The sequence below is a fragment of the Bos taurus genome, chromosome 27 (genome assembly GCF_002263795.3).
Source record: "Bos taurus isolate L1 Dominette 01449 registration number 42190680 breed Hereford chromosome 27, ARS-UCD2.0, whole genome shotgun sequence".
Taxonomy (NCBI): Eukaryota; Metazoa; Chordata; class Mammalia; order Artiodactyla; family Bovidae; genus Bos; species Bos taurus.
This window is the reverse complement of record NC_037354.1, coordinates 21,422,839-21,445,946: the sequence shown is the minus strand read 5'-3', so window position 1 is coordinate 21,445,946 and position 23,108 is coordinate 21,422,839. Positions and strand designations below refer to the sequence as shown.

At 37.9% G+C, this 23,108-nt stretch overlaps 1 protein-coding gene across 10 annotated transcripts in view; it reads left to right on the top strand.

Annotated features, from left to right (window-relative positions):
- Positions 1-23,108, top strand: part of TUSC3 (tumor suppressor candidate 3) — a 217,881-nt gene that overhangs the window by 124,518 nt on the left and 70,255 nt on the right. For 9 of the 10 annotated variants that reach the window (XR_009493074.1, XR_009493075.1, XM_010820294.3 and 6 more), the window contains 1 exon segment: positions 6,414-6,503. The exons of the other annotated variant lie outside the window; for it this stretch is intronic. Coding sequence is in view for 7 of the 9 variants with exons in the window: in XM_010820294.3 (XP_010818596.1) it covers positions 6,414-6,503 (90 nt within the window). In the remaining 2 variants the exon portion in view is untranslated. 10 annotated transcript variants of the gene reach the window in all.

Genomic DNA, 23,108 nt, shown 5'->3' with positions numbered 1-23,108 from the left:
CGACAGTCTGCCCTCTTTTTCTGTCATCCTTATTTTTTCTTTTATTACTGAACCTTTCTCATTAGCAAGGCACACAGCTCCTTATTCATCCTGAAGGGACATATTGCTGTTTTCCCTTCCAGAAACTGTCCTATTTACCTGATCCCTTTTATAGCAAAACTCTTTGAAACAATTGTCTACGTTGTTTCCTTCTTTTCTCATAAGGCTTTTGTCTCACTCACTGTTCCATTGAAAATGCTCTAGTCTAGGGCACAGATATTTTCCAGGGACATAAATTCAGATATTAGTTCTGGGTTTAGTTCACATCACTGGTCTTGCGTCAGTATCTACACACCTTTTCTCTTCGTCCACAACCACTTTCTTGTGTTCCAGGGGGCCACACTTCTCTCACTGCTACTTCTTAATCATCTTTGCTCATTCATTTGTTATCTCCTTTCACTTCCTACTTTGGAGGGTCTTCTGGATTTTGCTCATCCTCTCTATCTATATTTACTTAATTGGTGTCCAGCTTTAAAGACGGTCTATTGTGTGTATGTTAAGTCGCTTCAGTTGTGTCTGACTCTTTGTGACCCCATGGACTGTAGCCCACCAGGCTCTCTGTCCATGGGATTTTCCAGCTAGGTAAGAAAAATGGAGTGGGTTGCCGTGCTCTCCTTCAGGAAATACTGTCTATTATTGAGTCCTGAATTTTATCTTGGGGCCAGATCTCCCTGTAAACTCCAGACTGATAAATCCAACTTGTTCATCTTGCATCTCTACCTGGAAGCCTACCAGGTGTCTCAAAACAGACTCCTAACCTCAGTCCCCAAACCTAATTGTCCCACACCTTTGATTTCTCAGCTAACGGCAACTTTATTTTTTCCGTTGTTCAAGTCAAAAACCTCAGTCTTTTCTCACCACTTCTTTCCTCCTATACCTCACATCTAATCTCAGAAAATCCTCTTGGTTCTTGCTGCAAAATACATCTAGATTCCAACAACTTCTCACCATACTTACCACCTTTAAGGTCTAATTATTTCACAGTCCACTTCTTGCAATAGCATTTGAACTGTATCCCAGCCTCCACCTTTACACACCATATGGTTAATTTTCCAACCCAGGGGCTCTGGATCTGGCCTTGCACTACTCACCAACCTTATCCGTTTCTCCTCTCCTCAGCAACTGTCCTTCAGTCCTCTTGGCTTCTTTGCTGTCTCTTAATACGCCGGATATTCTCCTTCAACACAACCTGGCTCACTGGCTCTTCCCTCTTTTCCCAAGTATTTTCCTGGCTTGTAGACATCTTCAGATGTCTGCTGAGAGCTCCACTGTCTTGAAGAGGCCCCTGCTGACCACTCATAAGTACTGCAATCCTTCTCTCATGACTTCTTTTCTCCAGTTTTCATTGTCTCTAATTATTTTGAATTTCCCTAGAAGCTTAAATCGGAGAAGGCAATGATACCCCACTCCAGTACTCTGGCCTGGAAAATCCCATGGATGGAGGAGCCTGGTGGGCTACAGTTCATGGGGTCGCTAAGAGTCAGACATGACTGAGTGACTTCACTTTCACTTTTCACTTTCATGCATTGGAGAAGGAAATGGCAACCCACTCCAGTGTTCTTGCCTGGAGAATCCCAGGGACGGGGGAGCCTGGTGGGCTTCCGTCTGTGGGGTCGCACAGAGTCGGACACGACTGAAGCGACTTAGCAGCAGCAGCAGCAGTAGCTTAAGTGGTAAAGAATCTGCCTGCAATGCAGGAGACTTGGGTTCAGTCCCTTGGTCAAGGAAAACTCCCCCGGAGAAGGGAATGGCTACCCACTCCAGTATTCTTGCCTGGAGAATCCCATCAACAGAGGAGCCTGGCGGGCTACAGTCCATGGGGTTGGAAATAGTCAGATAAGACTGAGCAACTAACACTTTCATCATATAATTTAATTACTTAAATTTTTTTTTTTTTTTTACTATTTTCTCCCTATAGAATGCAAGCTCCATGAAGATAGTGTCTCCCTTGTATTTTTGTTCTTTGTTTTATTCTCAGCTTCTTAAACAGACCTAGGGATCAAAGCCAGGTGTTCTGCATTGCAGGCATATTCTTTACCATCTGAGCCACCAGGGATGCCCTCTTGAATATATAGTTAGTTCTTGGTATATAAATGTTGAATGAGTGAAGGAGGAATGCCTACTTATTTTTTATGACTCAGGGCACATGTCACTTACTGAGGATCTTCATCTAAGGGTAGGGATTATTTTTACCTTATTCATTGCTATAGTCCTACTGTCCAGTGAATAATTGTCAAATGAGTAAATTAGGCTGGAAAGGCTTCATAGAAAACCATATATAGACCTAAATATAAAGAGGTTGGCTCCGTAGGAATCTTAGGCAGGTGTGGCATTAACAAGATGTAGCTGTAGCCACTGCCTACACCATGGATGGACCTGTCATCAACATACTAATCGAAAACAGAAATATACGGTATCACTTACATGCAGGATCTTTAAAAAAGTGACACAAATGAACTTATGTTTGAAACAGTCACCAGGGAGAAGGGCTTGTGGCGAGGGACAGACTGGCAATTGAGAATTGACATGTACACACTGCTGCATTTAACATAAATTACCAACAAAGACCTATTGTTAAAAAAATAATTAAAAAAGCTCAACTCCGAATCTGGGTAACCTTGTTCCTTTTTACCCTCACAAGCTTCTTCCTTATTCTTTATCTCATTGGGTGGCACTACTGACTGTACATTGTTCTTCAGATCAGCAACTCAGAGGTTAATTTTTTACTATTTTCTATCACGTCAATCAATCAATGAAGTCTGTTGATTCCATCTCTTAAATATTTCCATTTATCTAAATTGCTCAATTCTGTCATTACTATGGAATTGTTCCCTTGATACCACTGTTCTCCATGGTATCCATGGAGATACCAACGGAACATTTCATGTAGAAATGGGCATGATAAAGGACAGAAATGGCAAGGACCTAACAGAAGCAGAAGAGGTTAAGAATATGTGGCAAGAATACACAAAAGACCTGTATAAAAGTGGTCATAATGACCTGGATAACTGCAGTGCTATGGTCACAAACCTAGAGCCAGACATCCTGGGGTCTGAAGTCAAGTGGGTCTTTGGAAGAATCACTATGAATAAAGCTAGTGGAGGTGATGGTAGAATTCCAGCTGAGCTATTTCAGATCCTAAAAGATGATGGTGTTAAATTGCTGCACTCAATATGCCAGCAAATTTGGAAAACTCATCAGTGGCCACAGGACTGGAAAAGGTTAGTTTTCATTCCAATCCCAAAGAAAGGCAATGGCAAAGAATGTTCAAACAACCACACAATTGCACTCATCTCACATGCTAGCAAATTAATGCTCAAAATCCTTCATGCTAGACTTCAGCATTATGTGAACTGAGAACTTACAGATGTACCAGCTGGCTTTAGAAAAGGCAGAGGAATCAGAGATCATATTGCTAGCATTTGTTTGATCATAGAGAAAGCAAGGGAATTCCAGGGAAATATCTACTTCTGCTTCATTGACTACACTAAAGCTTTTGTGTGGATCACAACAAACTGTGGAAAATTCTTAAAGAGATGGGGATACCAAACCACCTGACCTGTCTCCTGAGAAGCCTGTATACGGACAAGAAGCAATAATTAGAACTGGATATGGATCAACGGACTGGTTCCAAATTGGGAAAGGCTTACGTCAAGGCTGTATATTGTCACTTTGCATATTTAACTTATATGCACAGTACATCACACAAAATGCCAGTCATTACAGTGCTTAAGTAATGACTTAAGCTGGAATCAAGATGGCAGGAGAAATATCAATAACAGATATACAGATGATATCACTAATGGCAGAAAGCAAAGAGGACCAAAGAGTCTCTTGATGCAGGTGAAAGAGGAGAGTGAAAAAGCTTCCTTAAAATTCAACATTCATAAAACAAAGATCATGGTGTCTGGTCCCATAACTTCATGACAAATAGATGAATGAAAAGTGGACAGACTTTGGATGAAAAGGACAGTGACAGACTTTATTTTCTATGCTCTAAAATCACTGTGAATGGTGAGTGCAGCCATGAAATTAAAAGACACTTGCTTCTTGGAAGAAAAGTCCCAACAAACCTAGTTCAGTTCAATTCAGTTCAGTTGCTCAGTTGTGTCTGACTCTTTGCGACCCCATGAACTGAGCACGCCAGGCCTCCCTGTCCATCATCAACTCCCGGAGTCCACCCAAACCCATGTCCATTGAGTCGGTGATGCCATCCAGCCATCTCATCCTCTGTTGTCCCCTTCTCCTCCTGCCCTTAATCTTTCCCAGCATCAGGGTCTTTTCCAATGAGTCAGACCTAGACAGTGTACTAAAAAGCAGATACACCACTTCATCAACAAAGGTCCATATAATCAAAGCTATGGTTTTCCCAGTAGTCAGTATGGATATGAGAGTTGGACCATAAGGAAAGCTGATTGCCAAAGAATTGATGCTTCTGAACTGTGATGCTGGAAAAACTCTTGAGAGTCCCTTGGCCAGCAAGGAGATTAAACCAGTCAATCCTAGGAAATCAACCCTGAGTATTGATTGGAAGGACTGATGCTGAAGCTCCAATACTTTGGCCACCTTATGGGAAGAACTGACTCATTGGAAAAGACCCTGATGCTGGGAAAGATTGAAGGCAAGAGGAGAAGGGAATGACAGAGGATGACATGACAATGGACTTGAATTTGAGTTAACTCTGGGAGATAGTATAAGACAGGGAAGCATGCTGTGTTACAGTTCATGGGGTCGCAAAAAGTCGGACAGGACTTAGTGACTGAACAAGGCATGGAATTGGCCACTCTAGTCTCACAAACAGTTGTGTGTATCAGCCTCCAAACTGATGTCTGTGCCTCAAGTTACACTTTCCCCAGTCTGTTCTCCACAGTGTGGCTAGTACCCTCCTTCTAAAATACAGACTTGATCATGCATTTTTCCACCACAGTTAGGAATATCAATTGAAGCAGTAAAAGAGAAGGAATATAGATGGGTAAAAGTAAAACCAGAAATATATATAATTTTAGTGCTGATTTAGTGACTACAAGGGTTTGATCCTCAAAAAATTCAGAACTCGAATTTTAGAGTGTCTACTAAAAACAAAAATGTCATTTGCTTATACTTTAAATATGTTTATTCACTAGGTACATCTTTCCCTGGATTTTAAAATATACTCTGCCTTTCACACTACTATATTATAATCTACAGGATATTCGACTTTCATATATTCTTTAAATCACTGATATGATCTTCTGTAAACAAGAGATATAATTTATTTTTCTCATAACAATTTCCCACTTTTTATGATGTTTTAGATGGTACATCATTCTCTATGTCACTCTGGGCCTAGTATTCTAGTGCACCTTCAAAGTTTAAAGTGCAAGTATTCTGTAAAATCTTGGCTTTCAGAAATATCTCAATCTAGGCAAAGTCTGGAGGTCAAATCTGGCTTTTAAGAAGTTTGTGTTAAATTCAGAAGTATTATCAAGAAAATAGGGAAAGGATTCATATTAATCTTTATAATTTTGCTATATCATTTTCATTTTCTTCTGAAATGCAGTGGTTGCCAGGAAGTTATGAAACAGAATCTGGATTTATTTTCTGGGTTTAAAAACTCTCCATAATTTCCCCCATCCTGCTGTTTCCCTTTTGTATCCTCTTACCTGCTTTAGAAATTGTGCAGATCTAACATGTTTAGATCCCTAGTCACATTGCTTAGTCTGACCTTGAATCTTTGTTGATACATCTCAGCTACTTGCCAGAGGCAGGCAGCTCAAAAACAGTGAGCTGGGCAAGTTCTGAGACATTCAGAAGCGTTTTAACCTGAAGACACACTTTAGTCTAAAGATGCCCAAGTTTATAAATTTAAGCATAGATGATTTAAACAAAACATGCTTACATTTGAGTTATAGAGATTGACTGACGTCCAGTTTATACTCTCTCCTCTACCCTCTCCGTAATGCCTCAGATTTTTAAGATTAGTTTTCCAAATACAGCCTTTCTTGCTGGATCTAGCAGTTATGTGGTTTCTATGAATTATTCCTGGCTCTATCTAAAAGCATCATGTTTGATCTATGCTTTTAACTATGCTTTACCTCTGGTTAGGACATATGAGATTATCAGTCACCATGCCAGATGCTTTATATATGTTACCCAATTTGGTTATTAATATATGTCTTAAGCATAGTTGGTATCACCATTTTATAGATACCAAATCTGCCAGCAGAAGAATAAGTTACTTACCAAAGGTCCCATAATTAGTAAATGAAAATGCTTTTAACAGATGAGCTGATATACATGGTATTTGAAAGTAGTTTCATGACCATTTTTTAAAGATTGCAGTGTTCCCCCATTTCTTAGTTTGCATGGTATAACACTGTACCCTGTCTTTTCAGTGTATAGTCTTTGCTATGACTTCTGGCCAGATGTGGAATCACATCCGTGGACCACCATATGCTCATAAAAACCCACACAATGGACAAGTGGTAAGTGCATGTTCTAAGCATCAATATTATGAACTTGAATCCTGTTTACACGGCAGTCAGAAATTTAATATTTAGTAAGAAAGAGTTTATTTGTAAATCTAAATATATGTTCCATTTTCTCATTCCTCCACTATGTACATACACACATGCACGTGTATGTATATATATATATATATATATATATATATGTGCATATTATTTTATGGTGAGGACTGCTTCAGCATAGATTAAAAAAATTCAGTGTACCTCCCATACCAAATATACACACATAAAGGATTTTTTCAACTTTGTAGACTGCTATGGCAATACTATGTAATGTCCAAAGAGGAAATAGAAACAGTTTTAACGAGCATCCCAGCATTGGTAAATTTAATTTAGTTCAGAAGAGATTAAATGGTAAATTTAATTTAGTTCAGAAGATCATTAAAAACTCAGGAAAACATTGTATTAGAATGCCAGGAACAGTCTGCCACAAAATTCAAAGTGAAATTGGCGTGCAGCTCTGTCAGTAGCAGAGCTGACTTTAGTAACCGCTACTGTCCTATTGCCTTCCCTTTCCACCAAAAATGGCCAGTGGCACATGTTACCATAGATCAGCTTTACAAAATACCATCTCTGAGGCTTAGTATTAGAGGTTACTGAAGATTATTAGCTGTTTTAAAATGTGCCTCTTTTCTCTAGCTTTTTATACAGATTTTTGAGGGAAGAATATAATGATACCCCTTATGTACTCATCACCAAGGTTAATTGCCGCTTCATAACCCGTCGTGTTCCATCTATTCTCCTGCCCAGTACTCTTTACCTGCTGTAGGATTCTTTCGAAATAACTTACCAATATAATTTCATTTACACATAAATATTTCAATAGGTATTTATAAAAAATAAGATTATCTTTAAAAATCTAATGATAGCACCACACAATCACACATAAAATGGTAATAAAGTCTTAATTTCTGAAATTCGGTTCTGAATGCAATACTGTTATTCTGTGGCAAATAATGTTATGATTTCTCTATAAAGGTATAATGTAAGCTTGTGAGGTTTATTCTTCATTGCTTACAGTACTTCACATATCTTTAATATTAAAGAAAGCTAACAAGTTATTCGTTTCTTCTTCCTAAATTGATTGTGACTTTCTTTGAACTTCTTTGTGGAACTGTAATTTAGGGATATAATTCATTTTATTTATTGTATTCTCCCTGGTGACTCAATTAGGTTTTAAGGGCTGGTTGCAAATAAGCAGAGTTGCAGTCACTGATACTACATATTATAAGAACCAGTTTGGTCTCATATTGTCGTCACCATTTTCAGATATATTCTATAGGTATCTAGGATATAGAGTCAAAGTTAGACTCTAAACCAGATATGCTTTTTGTTAGATGTACTATGTATTTTCGAAATCTGTCACTACTTAGAGAAGTAATTTGAGTATCTCAACTCTTCAGAATTAGATTTTACAGAAAAAATAATGGAAGTAATTATCAAGCAATAAATTGTCCCCTTTTCTTCAAGTCTTCCTGACTGTCCTTTTTGAGAATGTGGTTGTTTTCTCTGCCCTCCCCTAAATTATCCATACTCACTGTCACCCTTTCCTCTTTAAATTTTTTCTCCTTTATCACTTAAAACATGGTATATGATTTATTTATTTTGTGTTACATTTGTTTGTCTTTTGCCAGGACCCCAGTAGGATATAAGCACTTCACAAAATGATTTTTTTATATCTGTTTTAGTCCCTGATATATTCCTATTTCATAGAGAAGGGCCTGACACAAAGATTTGATCACTATGGTGTCAGTGATACTTAAATGTATAAATTTAGGAAATCTTATATTTTTATTCCTGTCTCTTAATATTCTTCTAAAATAATATTCCTTAGGTAAAAATAAATAAGCACTGCTTTTTGTTATTGTTTATTATTGGCTAATATATCTGAAAAATAACCTCCTCATGAAATGTTTTAGCTTGTGTAGGGAAAGAAAATACAATTTTCCCTCTACTGTTCTGACTCCCTCTTTGGCTGAGGTCCCTGTAATAAAAGAGAATAACAAGAGAAAACCAAATCTGTTAACATGTATACCTCATGTATACATGGAAGATACTCAGGATAAAAAAAAAAAGACCACCACTCAGAAGTGGCTTAGACCTCAGGCTTAAGTACAAGCTTTGGTTAAAGACAGAAAGAAAAGTAATGAGGTAGAGTCAGTTATGTGGAGGTGACCAGGAAAAAGAAAGATTAAGTTTACTATGCAGATAGAATTTAGTAGGTACTTTGCAGTTGATAAGGAGCTAAAGTTGTCTCCAGGGGTTAGCCTTTGTCCTTCCTGGTAGAGAAAGAAGAAGGGACACCTTTGTAAATTTAGGTCCTGTTTTTAGGGAGCTGGGAGAAGACAGAGAACTTTTCTTGTATCTGCTTTATCTCATCTCTGCTTTATCTCAGTGCCTTCAGCTTAAAATAAATTCTTAGGCCAAAGTGGCATATTAGAGTGTCATATGCTGTCATCCTTCATTCTCACTGTCATCTTCTTAGCATTTCAGCCTTTACTTTGATAAATCATGAAAGTCTAATGCCTTTACATGTAGTTTATTGGAGTAAGCTCCAAAAGCTCCAAGTGCTGGAGAGCTTTCCCTCAGCACTAACAGTGACATCAGCATGGATGCCATCTGTTGCTAACTAAACATATGCTGGGCACTAGACTTCACAAATGAGTACTTTAGGCATTAGATGCACATTGCTGAAGCACATTGATTATAGTTAAAATACCAATATATGCGGACCTAAGTTAACTCCAGTCAAGTGGGAAATCCTCAGTAGCTCTCCATTAATACTCCCATTGTAATCTTCATTTGCATCCTGAGACTCTGCTGCTTTGCAAAGAAAGAAACTCCATGTTAGTGTATTTGTACTGTCCCTTGTCCCCTATATATGTGCTGCTTTTGGTTCTTCCATTCCCACCGGAATTTCTATCAAAACATGCTCATCGTCAAACACCACCTAATTTGCCCATCCCTCTGAAATGCTTTATTTAATTACATTAGAAATTCTTTTTTCCTTTACCTACTTATAAACATGTAGTTATCCCATTTATGTATCTTACTTACATTAGTCAAATTCTTACCATTGAGTTTCTTTTAAGTTGTTTTTCATCTTTACACTTACATACACCTGGTCCTCAATAAATGTTTTCTTAAAAGATTATAAAGACACTAGGAGATGTTTTCTTAAACTGGATTATCTTAATTCTTTCAGTTTATTTTTTCTCACTAGTCAGAAGAGTAATAGGATCAACATGTCCCTGTTAATTTAGCATAAACCAGTTAGTAACCTTAACATGGTAGGAACATTTATTTAAGGTTCAGATTAGATTGGAAAGAAATCTTCTCTGTTGATTTAGACAATTTTTTATCCTGTTCCACATTGTTGTGTTACTGTTTTGTAGGTAGACAATGGCATGGCCAGTAGGTAGAGGTCCTGTGATGGCCCAGAGGAACACTTTACCTTCGTATGTTAATGAAAAATACATACATTGAAAGTGCATATAACTTTTAATGTGTATATTTTAGCTTTTCAGGACCTTATCTTTTCAGCACCGTATCAGAAGTTACAGAAATGATGAGACTTATACTTATAACCAAGATATTCAAAAAGATGAATTTCATCCCAAACTCTCCACCCTCTTCTGTTTTAAAAAATATATTTTTTCTTCTATTTGAATAAAGTATTAGGATTGAAGGGAAAAAAATCATGAAAGTCTTGGAAATATAGGAGGCTTCTTGGTACAAAATCAGTGCTTAAATGTGCTCTTGGCCAGAGATGTGGATCCAGTTTTAGACTGATGTGAGCTGTTAATTACTAATCAGTGCAGACAAAGGCAGGTTAAAGGGGCAGGTTAAAGTTGTCCCTTGGTATATAGCTTTCTACTTGTTTTAAATTTTAACATATTTTAGAAAAACATCCCTTCCTGTATTCTTGTATGCTTAATGTCAACGTATACTGAAACAGAAAACTGTGGTTTAAGTTTTATTTTAATGAATTGATCTGCATAATAATGTGTTTTCCTGTTACTGAACAAAATAGAAGATTAACTTTGCTTTATAACATCAAGTGGTTACTGGCAAAGAATTATACTTTAAACAATGCTTGTCCATTAGAATAATAATAGTGAATAGGTTTTTTTTTTTTAATAACACTTCAGTTCAGTCCCTCAGTCGTGTCCCACTCTTTGCGACCCTATGAATCACAGCACTCCAGGCCTCCCTGTCCATCACCAACTCCCGGAGTTCACTCAGACTCACGTCCATCGAGTCGGTGATGCCATCCAGCCATCTCATCCTCTGTCGTCCCCTTCTCCTCCTGCCCCCAATCCCTCCCAGCATCAGAGTCTTTTCCAATGAGTCAGCTCTTCACATGAGGTGGCCAAAGTACTGGAGTTTCAGCTTTAGCATCATTCCTTCCAAAGAAATCCCAGGGCTGATCTCCTTCAGAATGGACTGGTTGGATCTCCTTGCAGTCCAAGGGACTCTCAAGAGTCTTCTTCAACACCACAGTTCAAATGCATCAATTCTTCTGCGCTCAGCTTTCTTCAGAGTCCAACTCTCACATCCATACATGACCACTGGGAAAACCATAGCCTTGACTAGACAGACCTTTGTTGGCAAAGTAATGTCTCTGCTTTTCAATATGCTATCTAGGTTGGTCATAACTTTCCTTCCAAGGAGTAAGCATCTTTTAATTTCATGGCTGCAATCACCATCCGCAGTGATTTTGGAGCCCCCCCAAAAATAAAGTCTTGACACTGTTTCCAATGTTTCCCCATCTATTTCCCACAAAGTGGTGGGACTGGATGCCATGATCTTCGTTTCCTGAATGTTGAGCTTTAAGCCAACTTTTTCACTCTCTTCTTTCACTTTCATCAAGAGACTTTTGAGTTCCTCTTCACTTTCTGCCCTAAGGGTGATGTCATCTGCATATCTGAGGTTATTGATATTTCTCTGGGCAATCTTGATTCCAGCTTGTGCTTCTTCCTGTCCAGCGTTTCTCATGATGTACTCTGCATATAAGTTAAATAAGCAGGGTGACAATATACAGCCTTGACGTACTCCTTTTCCTATTTGGAACCAGTCTGTTGTTCCATGTCCAGTTCTAACTGTTGCTTCCTGACATGCATATAGGTTTCTCAAGAGGCAGGTCAGGTGGTCTGGTATTCCATCTCTTTCAGAATTTTCCACAGTTTATTATGATAGATGTGCTTAAATTTCAAGATACAACTTGAAAATTAGCACTCTCCTTCTTTGGTAATTTCTTCATATTTTAACCTATATTTCTGAAAAGAAATTACCATGTAGTATTTGCATTTTTGAGAATAACTATAATTAGGCTATTTATTTCTTTCAGTGGTATGGAATAAAATGACAGAATGAGTATCTTATGAATATTTATATAGGAATTTTGTAATTTGACATTAATTCTTGATGACCAGTGCACATTTAGTGGAGTAAGGTATATGAAACAGTATTTTTATTGTTTTTCATACTTGTAACATAATTGAATAACCATTTATATTTTAAAGATTTATTTTTAGGCAGGTACTACACATAAATAACAACTAATTGAATTCTAATTTTTGTTCATTTTTCCTGAATTAGTTTTTAAAATGTTTTGCTTCAACTATTTGTCTTAGATGGTTTGAGAAACTGTATTAAATTGTTTATAAAGAATTATTTCAATGTTAAAGTGAATTAACTTTGTTAATACTTTAAAATTATATTCAGAATGTCTCTATGGTTTCTAGAAATAGGGGATTTTTTTCCCCCTTTTTCTGAAGTTGGTTTCTAAATAGAATTCTGAATGATGGTGAGTTCTTTCATGCTGGACTTTTAAAATATGCTGTTTTTCCGGTGGGAGTTTTTAATGGGTTTTGGCTTTTTATGTCTAGTTTGATACCTTTTAGGCATAATGCTATGAGATCAGAGAGCAGATATTTTACAAATGAGGAAAAATAATAGTCTAAGTAGTAGAAGCCAGAATTAAAATGGTGGATCTCATAATGTGATTGAGAGTCATTCAGAGACTTAAGTTGATAATATTTTAAATATTTTTTAAATATTTTAAATATTTTTATATTTAAAACTGTAAATATTTTAAAATACATATTTATAAAGTTTAGACATAAATATTATTAATAGTAATGGGTTAGTATTTGGTCCTTGATGCTAAAATCTATTTTAAATTTTTGACAGAAATTCCAGGAAGTCTTAGGGCCCTGAACAGTCTATGAATTCAAATTGGTACCTACTATTTTCTTTTTTTTTTTTTTAATTTTATTTTATTTTTAAACTTTACATAATTGTATGAGATTGACTAATTAAATAAGGGTGAAATGTCATGAAAGCTCCATAACCTTGACAAACATAATGCTTTTAAATAAAATGACCTGGTGGCTCAGAGGTTAAAGGGTCTGCCTACAATGGGGGAGACATGGGTCGGGAAGATCCCTGGGTCCAGAAGATCCCCTGGAGAAGGAAGTGGCAACCCACTCCAGTATTCTTGCCTGGAGAATCCCATGGACAGAGGAGTCTGGTGGGCTACAGGCCACAGGGTCGCAAAGAGTTGGACATGAATGAACGAGTGACTTAATGCCTAATAATACCCTAGAGGTTTAAAGATACTGTTTTTCTCTATTATCTGATTCCTCTCATTATTCTTTGAAATATGAATTTTGACTTTTTCTTTCAGCTTTTGCTTTTGAAGTTTCTGATCTTAAAATTATTAATAAGTTCTCATTATGAAAATCTAGAGTATTATTTAAAAAATAGGTATCAATAAATGCTACCTCTTTGTAGTTTTCATGTCAAAGAGAGAGAAAGCACATATTTAAGCAAACTGTCTTCTTATAGGTAATAGATTAAAGAGAATGCTGTTGAAACAAACTGTAAAGTTATGAGAAATAGGAGATGCAAAACATTCAATGCCAGGCTTGTCATTCATACTATAAGCAGAAAAATTGAAAGGCCACTGAGAACTGAATGGCCTGTTCTTTCATCAATAAAATACCATATAAATACCATACAAAACCTACACACATACACACAGTTTAACACAGAGAATGGGTCTATGTACATTCCTGAGACCACCTTACCTGTCTCTTGTGAAACCTGTATGCAGGTCAAGAAGCAATAGTTAGATCCAGACATGAAACAATGGACTGGATCAAAACTGTTAAAGGAGTACGTCAAGGTTGTATATTGTCACCCTGCTTATTTAACTTATATACAGAGTACATCATGCGAAATGCCCTGCTGGATGAAGCACAAGCTGGAATCAAGATTGCCAGGAGAAATATCAGTAACCTCAGATATGTAGATGACACCACCCTTATCAGAGATACCAAAGGAACATTTCATGCAAAGATGGGCTCGATAAAGGACAGAAATGGTATGGACCTAACAGAAGCAGAAGATATTAAGAAGAGGTGGTAAGAATATACAGAAGAACTGTACAAAAAAGATCTTCACGACCCAGATAATCACGATGGTGTGATCACTGACCTAGAGCCATACATCCTGGAATGTGAAGACAAGTGGGCCTTAGAAAGCATCACTACGAACAAAGCTAGTGGAGGTGATAGAATTCCAGTTGAGCTGTTCCAAATCCTGAAAGATGATGCTGTGAAAGTGCTGCAGTCAATATGCCAGCAAATTTGGAAAAGTCAGCAGTGGCCACAGGACTGGAAGAGGTCAGTTTTCATTCCAATCCCAAAGAAAGGCAATCCCAAAGAATGCTCAAACTGCCGCACAATTGCACTCATCTCACACGCTAGTAAAGTAATGCTCAAATTCTCCAAGCCAGGCTTCAGCAATATGTGAACCGTGAACTTCCTGATGTTCAAGCTGGTTTTAGAAGGCAGAGGAACCAGAGATCAAATTGCCAACATCCACTGGATCATGGAAAAAGCAAGAGAGTTCCAGAAAAGCATCTATTTCTGCTTTATTGACTATGCCAAAGCCTTTGACTGTGTGCATCACAATAAACTGTGGACAATTCTGAAAGAGATGGGAATACCAGACCACCTGATCTGTCTCTTGAGAAACCTGTATGCAGGTCAGGAAGCAACAGTTAGAACTGAACATGGAACAACAGACTGGTTCCAAATAGGAAAAGGAGTACGTCAAGGATGTATATTGTCACCCTGTTTATTTAACTTCCATGCAGAGTACATCATGAGAAACGCTGGACAGGAAGAAGCACAAGCTGGAATCAAGATTGCCCAGAGAAATATCAATAACCTCAGATATGCAGATGACACCACCCTTATGGCAGAAAGTGAAGAGGAACTCAAAAGCCTCTTGATGAAAGTGAAAGTGGAGAGTGAAAAAGTTGGCTTAAAGCTCAACATTCAGAAAACGAAGATCATGGCATCCGGTCCCACCACTTCATGGGAAATAGTGTCAGACTTTATTTTTCTGGGCTCCAAAATCACTACAGATGGTGACTGCAGCCATGAAATTAAAAGACGCTTACTCCTTGGAAGGAAAGTTATGACCAACCTAGATAGCATATTCAAAAGCAGAGACATTACTTTGCCAACAAAGGTTCGTCTAGTCAGGGCTATGGTTTTCCCAGTGGTCATGTATGGATGTGAGAGTTGAACTGTGAAGAAGGCTGAGTGCCAAAGAATTGATGCTTTTGAACTGTGGAGTTGGAGAAGACTCTTGAGAGTCCCTTGGACTGCAAGGAGATCCAACCAGTCCATTCTGAAGGAGATCAGCCCTGGGATTTCTTTGGAAGGAATGATGCTAAAGCTGAAACTCCAGTACTTTGGCCACCTCATGCGAAGAATTGACTCATTGGAAAAGACTCTGATGCTGGGAGGGATTGGGGTCAAGAGGAGAAGGGGACGACAGAGGATGAGATGGCTGGATGGCATCACTGACTCAATGGACATGAGTCTGAGTGAACTCTGGGAGTTGGTGATGGACAGGGAGGCCTGGCGTGCTGTGATTCATGGGGTCACAAAGAGTCGGACACGACTGAGTGACTGATCTGATCTGATCTATGGCAGCAAGTGGAGAGAAATTAAATAGCCTCTTGATGAAGGTTAAAGAGGAGAATGAAAAATGAGGCTTTAAAACTCAGCATTCAAAAACAAAGATAATGGCATCTGGTCCCATCACTTCATCACACATAGATAGGGAAATAGTGGAAACAGGGACAGAGTTTATTTTCTTCAGCTCCAAAATCTCTGTCGGTGACTGCAGCCATAAAATTAAAAGATTCCTGCTCCTTGGCAGAAAAACTATGACAAAGCTAGGCAGTATATTAAAAAATAGAGACATTACTTCGCCCACAAAGTTTGGTATAGTTAAGGGTATGGTTTTTCCAGTAGTCATGTATGGATGTGAGAGCTGGACAATAAAAAAGGCTGAGCGCCAAAGAATTGATGCTTTGAACTGTGGTGCTAAAGAAGACTTTTGAGAGTCCCTTGGACACCAAGGAGATCAAACCAGTCATTCCTAAAGGAAATCAACCCTGAATATTCACTGGAAGGACTGATGCTGAAGCTGAAACTCCAATACTTTGGCCACCTGATGTGAAGACCCAGCTCTTTGGAAAAGACTGTGATGCTGGGAAAGATTGAAGGCAGGAGGAGAAGGAGAGAACAGTGGATGAGATAGTTGGATAGTATCACCAATTCAATGGACATGAGTTTGAGCAAACTCTGGGAGATTGTGAAGACAGGGAAACCTGGCGTGCTGCAGTTCGTGGGGTCTCAAAGAGTCAGACACGACTGAGCAACTGAACAACAGCGTTCCTGAGATGATACCATAAAGATGACAGTGAAACAGAAGTAAAGAGAGAGTTTCAGGGTTAATATGAAGGCCTGATACATATCTGCCTTCTTTCTTGTTAAATACTGATAGAGATTCATCAAAATGCAAAGCTAGAAGCAGAATTACAAAGTAAAGCTAACTAAGCCCAAATCATCCCAAAGCACAGGAGATTGTTAACTATTATTATTCATATAATATTAACATCTGAATTTATTGAAATGGACATTGGCATATAGTTTCTTTGTGCTTCTGAACTTCCTCAGAGTTGTCTTTTAAGTTTCCATCAGTATGCTTACATCTATTTTACTTCACATGTCCTATGTCTCATCTTACCAGAGGTCTGTTGTTCTTCCTCATGCTATCAGGATTGTATAGAGCTATTAGTGGGATGGGTGATAGTTGCTCAGTCGTGTCTGACTCTTTGCGACCCCGTGGACTGTAGCCCACCAGGCTCCTCTCTCCATGGATTCTCCAGGCAAGAATACTGGAGTAGGTTGCCATTTCCTTCTCCAGGAGATCTTCCCAACCCAGGTCTCCAGCCCAAACAGAGGTCTGCAGCATTGCAGGCAGATTCTTTACCACCTGAGTCACTATGGAAGCCTGGGAAAGACAAGCTAAATGTAACAGATTCCATTGTTGGTCCCAAACATGAAAAACAATGGTTCTTTCTGTAAAACCGCATTAAGTAATGTTTCAGAAGGATTCGCTTCATGCCTATTGTTACTTCTTTCACTTCCACAAAGTTATAAAGTATTTTTGTTTGTTTTTAATAACTTTGGAACCCTATAACGTTAGATGAATGTTACCAGGACTTCAACTTTTCCTCATTTGTAAAATTTCAAGGTAGGTTTAAATGGTTTCTGTTCCGACGCCACATTAAACTCTACTGCCCTTATAGCTGTCTGGTGAAATAGTCGGGGATGTTTGGGCTGTGGAACTATGCATCATACCACAGGGGATGAATTCCCACCCCCACCCCCTGCCTCGGGACCCTTGGTAGTTTCTGGATTCTTTGGTTGTCGCAAGGTGGGGGCACGTGCTCTCTACTGGCACCTAGTGTTCAAGGCCGAGCATGGCGTGCAGCCTCCCGCAATGCAGCGCCAATGGCTCACAGGGAGGAAGCACCTGGCCCGAAGGTCAGCGTTGAGAAGCCCTGTTTCAGAGCTGTGAGAACCCTAAATATAATTTTGTCCTTATTTTGCATCCCAGAAAACCATCCCATATAGCATTTATACCTAAAATATGACTTTCTTTAAAAAATTATTTTTTTAGAAATCGAAGTAACCCTTGAGTGCATAGGATCACACTGACCCAATGTTTGGGATGGCTGTGTATGTTGAATTCCGTCACTAAGTATGACTTATATGTCAGTGTTTAGGCTACAGTTGTTTCCTTTAATCTGTCTTAGTAAATAAACATGGTTTAACCTTGGACATTTTGTATATGCTTAAAAAGAGGTGCTTACATAAAAATGACTCTCAGGCCCACAGAGTCATTTTTATGTCTTTGTCCTGAAGTGTCCAGCGAAGAGAAACAGAAGGAAAGGAAACAGGGTTGGTTTCTTCCCAAGTTCTGCCTCTTACCAGCTGTGTCCTTGGGGGGGAAGTTACTTGGTGACTCTTTTCTTATATAAAATGAGTCTAATAGTGCTCTTCTTACCTTGTATTTGTGAGATAAAATATGACAGTAGATGTATAAGTACTTCTCAAAGTTGAAAACACTCCAGTCTTAGTTTGGATTCCTCCCCAAACAGACCCTAAGACAACAACTGAGTTGAAAGTAGTTCATAGGGAGGTGAAGGAAACGCGGGCAGGGGGTGGGAAATTGAGTTCAGGAGGGAACGGCGGTCAAAAAAAGATGCTTTATCCCAGCAGTGAGCGTTGTGGGTCCTGAAGCCTAATACTGCTTGGGGGTCTCTGGGAGCCAGTGCAGAACACACCCAGTGATTTTCCTGTCCAAGTGGTGAGGGGACCTAAGCTCTACACCTGCTTTTATCAGTCACTTGTTGAGTGCTGTTTCCTGGAGAAGGCATTACTTGCCCGCACTGATGGACCTCAGGTATTAAAGCCCCCCAGACACAGAAATGCAGGTGCTGCTGGGGGGAGTCAGGCTGGGTTGCCAGGTGGTGCCCTTGTAGATGGCTTGTACCACTGCTTCCAATAATGTGCTAAGTTTATTCTTTGTTAGTAGATTCCAAAGCAGAGGAGAAAATCATGAAGAGGGCTAGTTTTCAACTGGTGTTTTTAATATACCATTCTTTGAAAAAAAAAGAATGACAAATAATAACAATGTCTCACCAATTATAGATAACTTTTAAAATCAATGTAGTGTTTGTCTTGTAGACAGTCCTCTAGGGAAAAGTATAAAAATATATTCACACTTACAAATATCTATCAGAAATGGTTTTAGCCTATTATTTGTTCCCTTATAGAAGATTGGTTACTGATGCTGTTAAGGGGGCCTGTGTTTTGCATTGTATTGTCCGGAAAGGGACAGCTTGCAGTCTTCTCGGCCATCTACCCACACTGCTCATTTGCCCTGGGATCAGCATATATATACTCCTTGGGAAACATTGGGCAGAGTGGTGCAGAGTTCATGGCCATCAACAGAATCAACATATAATGGGCCTGTGTCAGCTCTGAACTTCTGATTTAGCTTTAATAGTCCCGTTTTCTGACTGAACTGAGATAATTCGATCAGACAAGCTTAAAAGACCGAGGCATATGCTGTTGGGTCTGCATTTAGCTATCAGCTTAGCAAATATGTACTTGTAAGGCTGGTGACCGTTCCCATTTTCATATATTAATTGTAAAATAAAACATGTCTACAGGATCTAAAAATGTTATCAGAGTTTCACTGCATTGAACTGAAGTGTAAATGAATACAAAGAATGGAAAGAAAATTAATAGTGCAGGCAGTGTGGAACTGTGCTGATTTGCCAGTTTGTTTTATCTGTCATTATTATGTTGCTATATAGTGGCCAAGTCAAGTACTAATGGTCTACTTAACAGCATGAAAGTCATCACAAAAACAGCCATTACTGTGTAGCTAAAGGGAATCTATATAACTGTATGGTTACATGGAACATTAATACAATTGCTGCTAAAACAACAACAGCAAAAAAACAATAATCTCAAATGACATACATTCAGCAAAATAAAGCTTGTGCCTAGATGATAACCCCTACCATAAACAAATGTACTGGTCTCTTATTTTTAGGATTTGGCTTTTAGCTGCTGCCTGAGGAATGCTATGGATTTACCATATATACTGCCAATATTTCACTGTATTAGACTTCAGTTATGAATGAAACCAAGAGCTGTGTTCTACATGCATGTGCAAAAGCATTTTGTTGCAAAAATGCATGCTATCATTGATGATAACGTAGCACCTTTTCTGTGTCTCGGGTAGTCTTAGTAGTCTCATACTTTCTCCAGTGCTGCACACACACTCTCATGCCTTAGAAATTCTGCATATGCCACCTCTTTGAGGAACATATGTTTAGTCCTAAATTGAAAAATATATAGGCTTATTTAAACTAACACAGTTAATCTGATCTAGGATATTCAGTAGTTTTATTCCCATCTCTATACCACCAGCAAAGAGAATGTCAACATGTAATGACAAATTTTAAACAAAAATATCAGAAAGATAATATAAAGGTATGCAGAAAACTTCCAGTACAGTTTGGAATTGCAATTCTGCCTTTTCATGTATGTACTCCTTTATTTTCCCATCCAATAACTGTTTGTTGAAGGCCCATTAAGCGGCAGGTACTGTATTTGCCTTTGCAGTACAGCTGCATCCCAGGACTGATAGACCAGTGGAGAGATGCAGCGTGAGTCTAGTTCACCCCATGTCTCCGTCAGTAAAGCTTTGCATTGTATTAGAAACTGAATTGTTTTAAATTGTTGCCTCAGTTCCCTGGTTGCTGTGACCTTGCATCTTTTTTCTTGACAAGCTTTGCCTTTTTATTTCTTTTGGTTTTTAACATTTTTTTGTGTCTAGTTGGCCATTGGTAAAGGTCCTTGCCTTTGTCTTTAGCATCCGTTGCTTCTCTCTGCTGTCTCTATACCTGGCTTTGACTTTCATCATCAAGTATGCATTCTTGATACTAAATTCACTGATCTACACCACCTTCTGAAGCCAATCCAAACTGTTCCTTTACTTTCTTTTAATTGTTGGTGCTAACAATCCTGACAGTTAAGAAGGGCCATGTGAGTGATTTGTGGAGAAGGAAATGGCAGCCCACTCCAGTATTCTTGCCTGGAGAATCCCATGGACAGAGGAGCCTGGCGGGCTACAGACCATGGGATCATAAGAGGCAGACACGGCTTAGCGACTACACCACCACCACCACCACCACCACCACCACCACCACCACCACCACGTGATTTGTACCCTCCCTGTCTATCAAAACATTTCACACATGATACATATTAAATAAAAATAAATCTGAATAGATAAATCTTTCTTTGCAAATAGAAACTCAAGCTTATTTTCAGTCTTTCAAAAATATTAACTGTGTCTGGGAAAAATGTAGTTTCCCTCCTAAGGTTTGTTTGTACTTTGTAATTAAAACCTTTAAAGCACATACCCAAAGGGATTATAGAACTACAAAATGAGAGTGTTTTACGATGTCAGACTTCATGTAACACTGAGAATCCAGAATAAATGTGATTTCAGAGAAAAGAGTAAAAAAGCAAAGGCAAGGAGAATTGACTCACACACAAAGAAAGGGATGTTATTTGCTGACTGGTTGGCATTATTTAAATTTTTTCCAGTTTTGGTAGATTTAGTATATTGTAAAGAATAATGTACTAAATAAATAGAACCCTGTGGTCATTAAAAAATAAGGAAATTATTCTCATACTATCAATAAAATTGAATTAAATTAAATTATATTAAACATAATTCATAATAAGCATATATATTCTAATTTGAAAAAAAGCATTTAGGGTTGTATCTCTCCAACCTCAAAATAAGAGCATGTAAATTTCAGTAAATCAGAATATGTCTTATTCATTGTGTATTTTCCAGTATCATTATATTTTGATTCTCTAAAATGCCAATCAATGATTTAAAAAGAATTAATTTTTATAAGCTTGCATGAAATTTAGTAGTCCAAAATTATTTCAGTATTCATATTCATATCACCTTTCTATATAAAGATTAGGAGCCATGAGAAAATTTGTGTAAAATTTAAGTATTAGGTTACATTAAAAGAAGTTTTAGTGTTTCTATATGTTTAATGTTTCTTCCCCATAAAATCTTAAGCACTACATCAAATGTGTCACATATACTTACCAAAACAGAGAATCAAAATATACTTTGTCCCTCTTATATTAAAAAACATGGCACAGTGCGATTTGGTCACATATGCTAAAATTTGTGAATGATTAAAAATCGTAAGAGAAGGAAACAATAGGTCTGTGTTGGAGAAATGCACCACTGTTTTGGAGACATCATGCTAAATATTTTGAAGTAACAATAAAATCATTGTCTCTCTCTCTGTGTGTTCCACTTCCTGCATTCTAACTTATTTCTTACCTCCCCCTAAATATTATTATTAAACTTCTGGTGTCATGTTAGCTAAATAGTAAAATAGCCCAAAGAATAGGACTCACGTAGAAAAACCAGTCTGATATATTTGTTAAATTCTTGTTAACAATGAAGACATTGCACATTTTCTTTTACTGTAAATATTATCATTGTGGAATGGCATTCCTCCTTTTCTATACTTGTAAAACCCGTGTTGTTTTTTTGAATGAAGTCTTTTCTTTTTATCTTGGATGAATATAGAGTTTTCCAATTCTGAATGGCCATGGTAGTTATTTGTCGTATTCATTTTTTTCAATCTTAAATATTTTTGCATAATCATGTCCACTCATAAAATGAAATTACCTTAGACACAGAATTGGAATGTTACTTATCTTTGTAATTCTTTTTTTTAATAAGATTTATACAGACTTGAATGAATGAATAGAATGAGCCAAAGAACAGTCACACAAAATGATCAAACCTGATGGATTCTGTACATTTTATTCTGTATTTGGGCTGATAAGGCTGTCTGTGTTCTAGCTATTTATAACATGTCAAAGGTTTTTTTTTGGCCTGTTCTTAGGTTACTATGAGAAAATAATGCTTTAATTTTGTTCTACTCACTCACTAGAAGACCATTGACTGCATATAGTATACAAATGATTATTTATGAAATTATTTGTAGCTATATAATTATATCTAATAGTCCATTGGTAATTTACTTATATGGGTTGTAATTGTTTATTCCTTACCTTGCTAAAATTTAATCTATTTGAAAAATTTGGACTTGTCTGACTTGGATTTATTGTGTATTAAAGTACAAAGTATACAGTGAAATATTACTCAGCCATAATGAAGAAAACTGAATCAGTTGTACAGAGGTACATGAACCTAGAGTCTATCATAGTGAAGTCAGTCAGAAAGAGAAAACGAAATCTCCTATATTAACACATATACATGAAACCTAGGAAAATGGTACAGATGAACCTGTTTGCAGGGCAGAATACCAGATGCAGAGAACGGACTTGTGACACAGCGGGGGGACAAGAAGGTAGGACAGATGGAGAGAGTAGCACAGACATACATACACGGCCGAGTGTAGGCAGACAGCTAGAGGGCAGCTGCTGCATAACAAGGAGCTCAGCCTGCTGCTCGGTGACCACCTAGAGGTGTGGGGTGGACGCTCAAGAGGGAAGGGGCATGTGCATACTTCCAGCTGATTCACATTGCTGTACA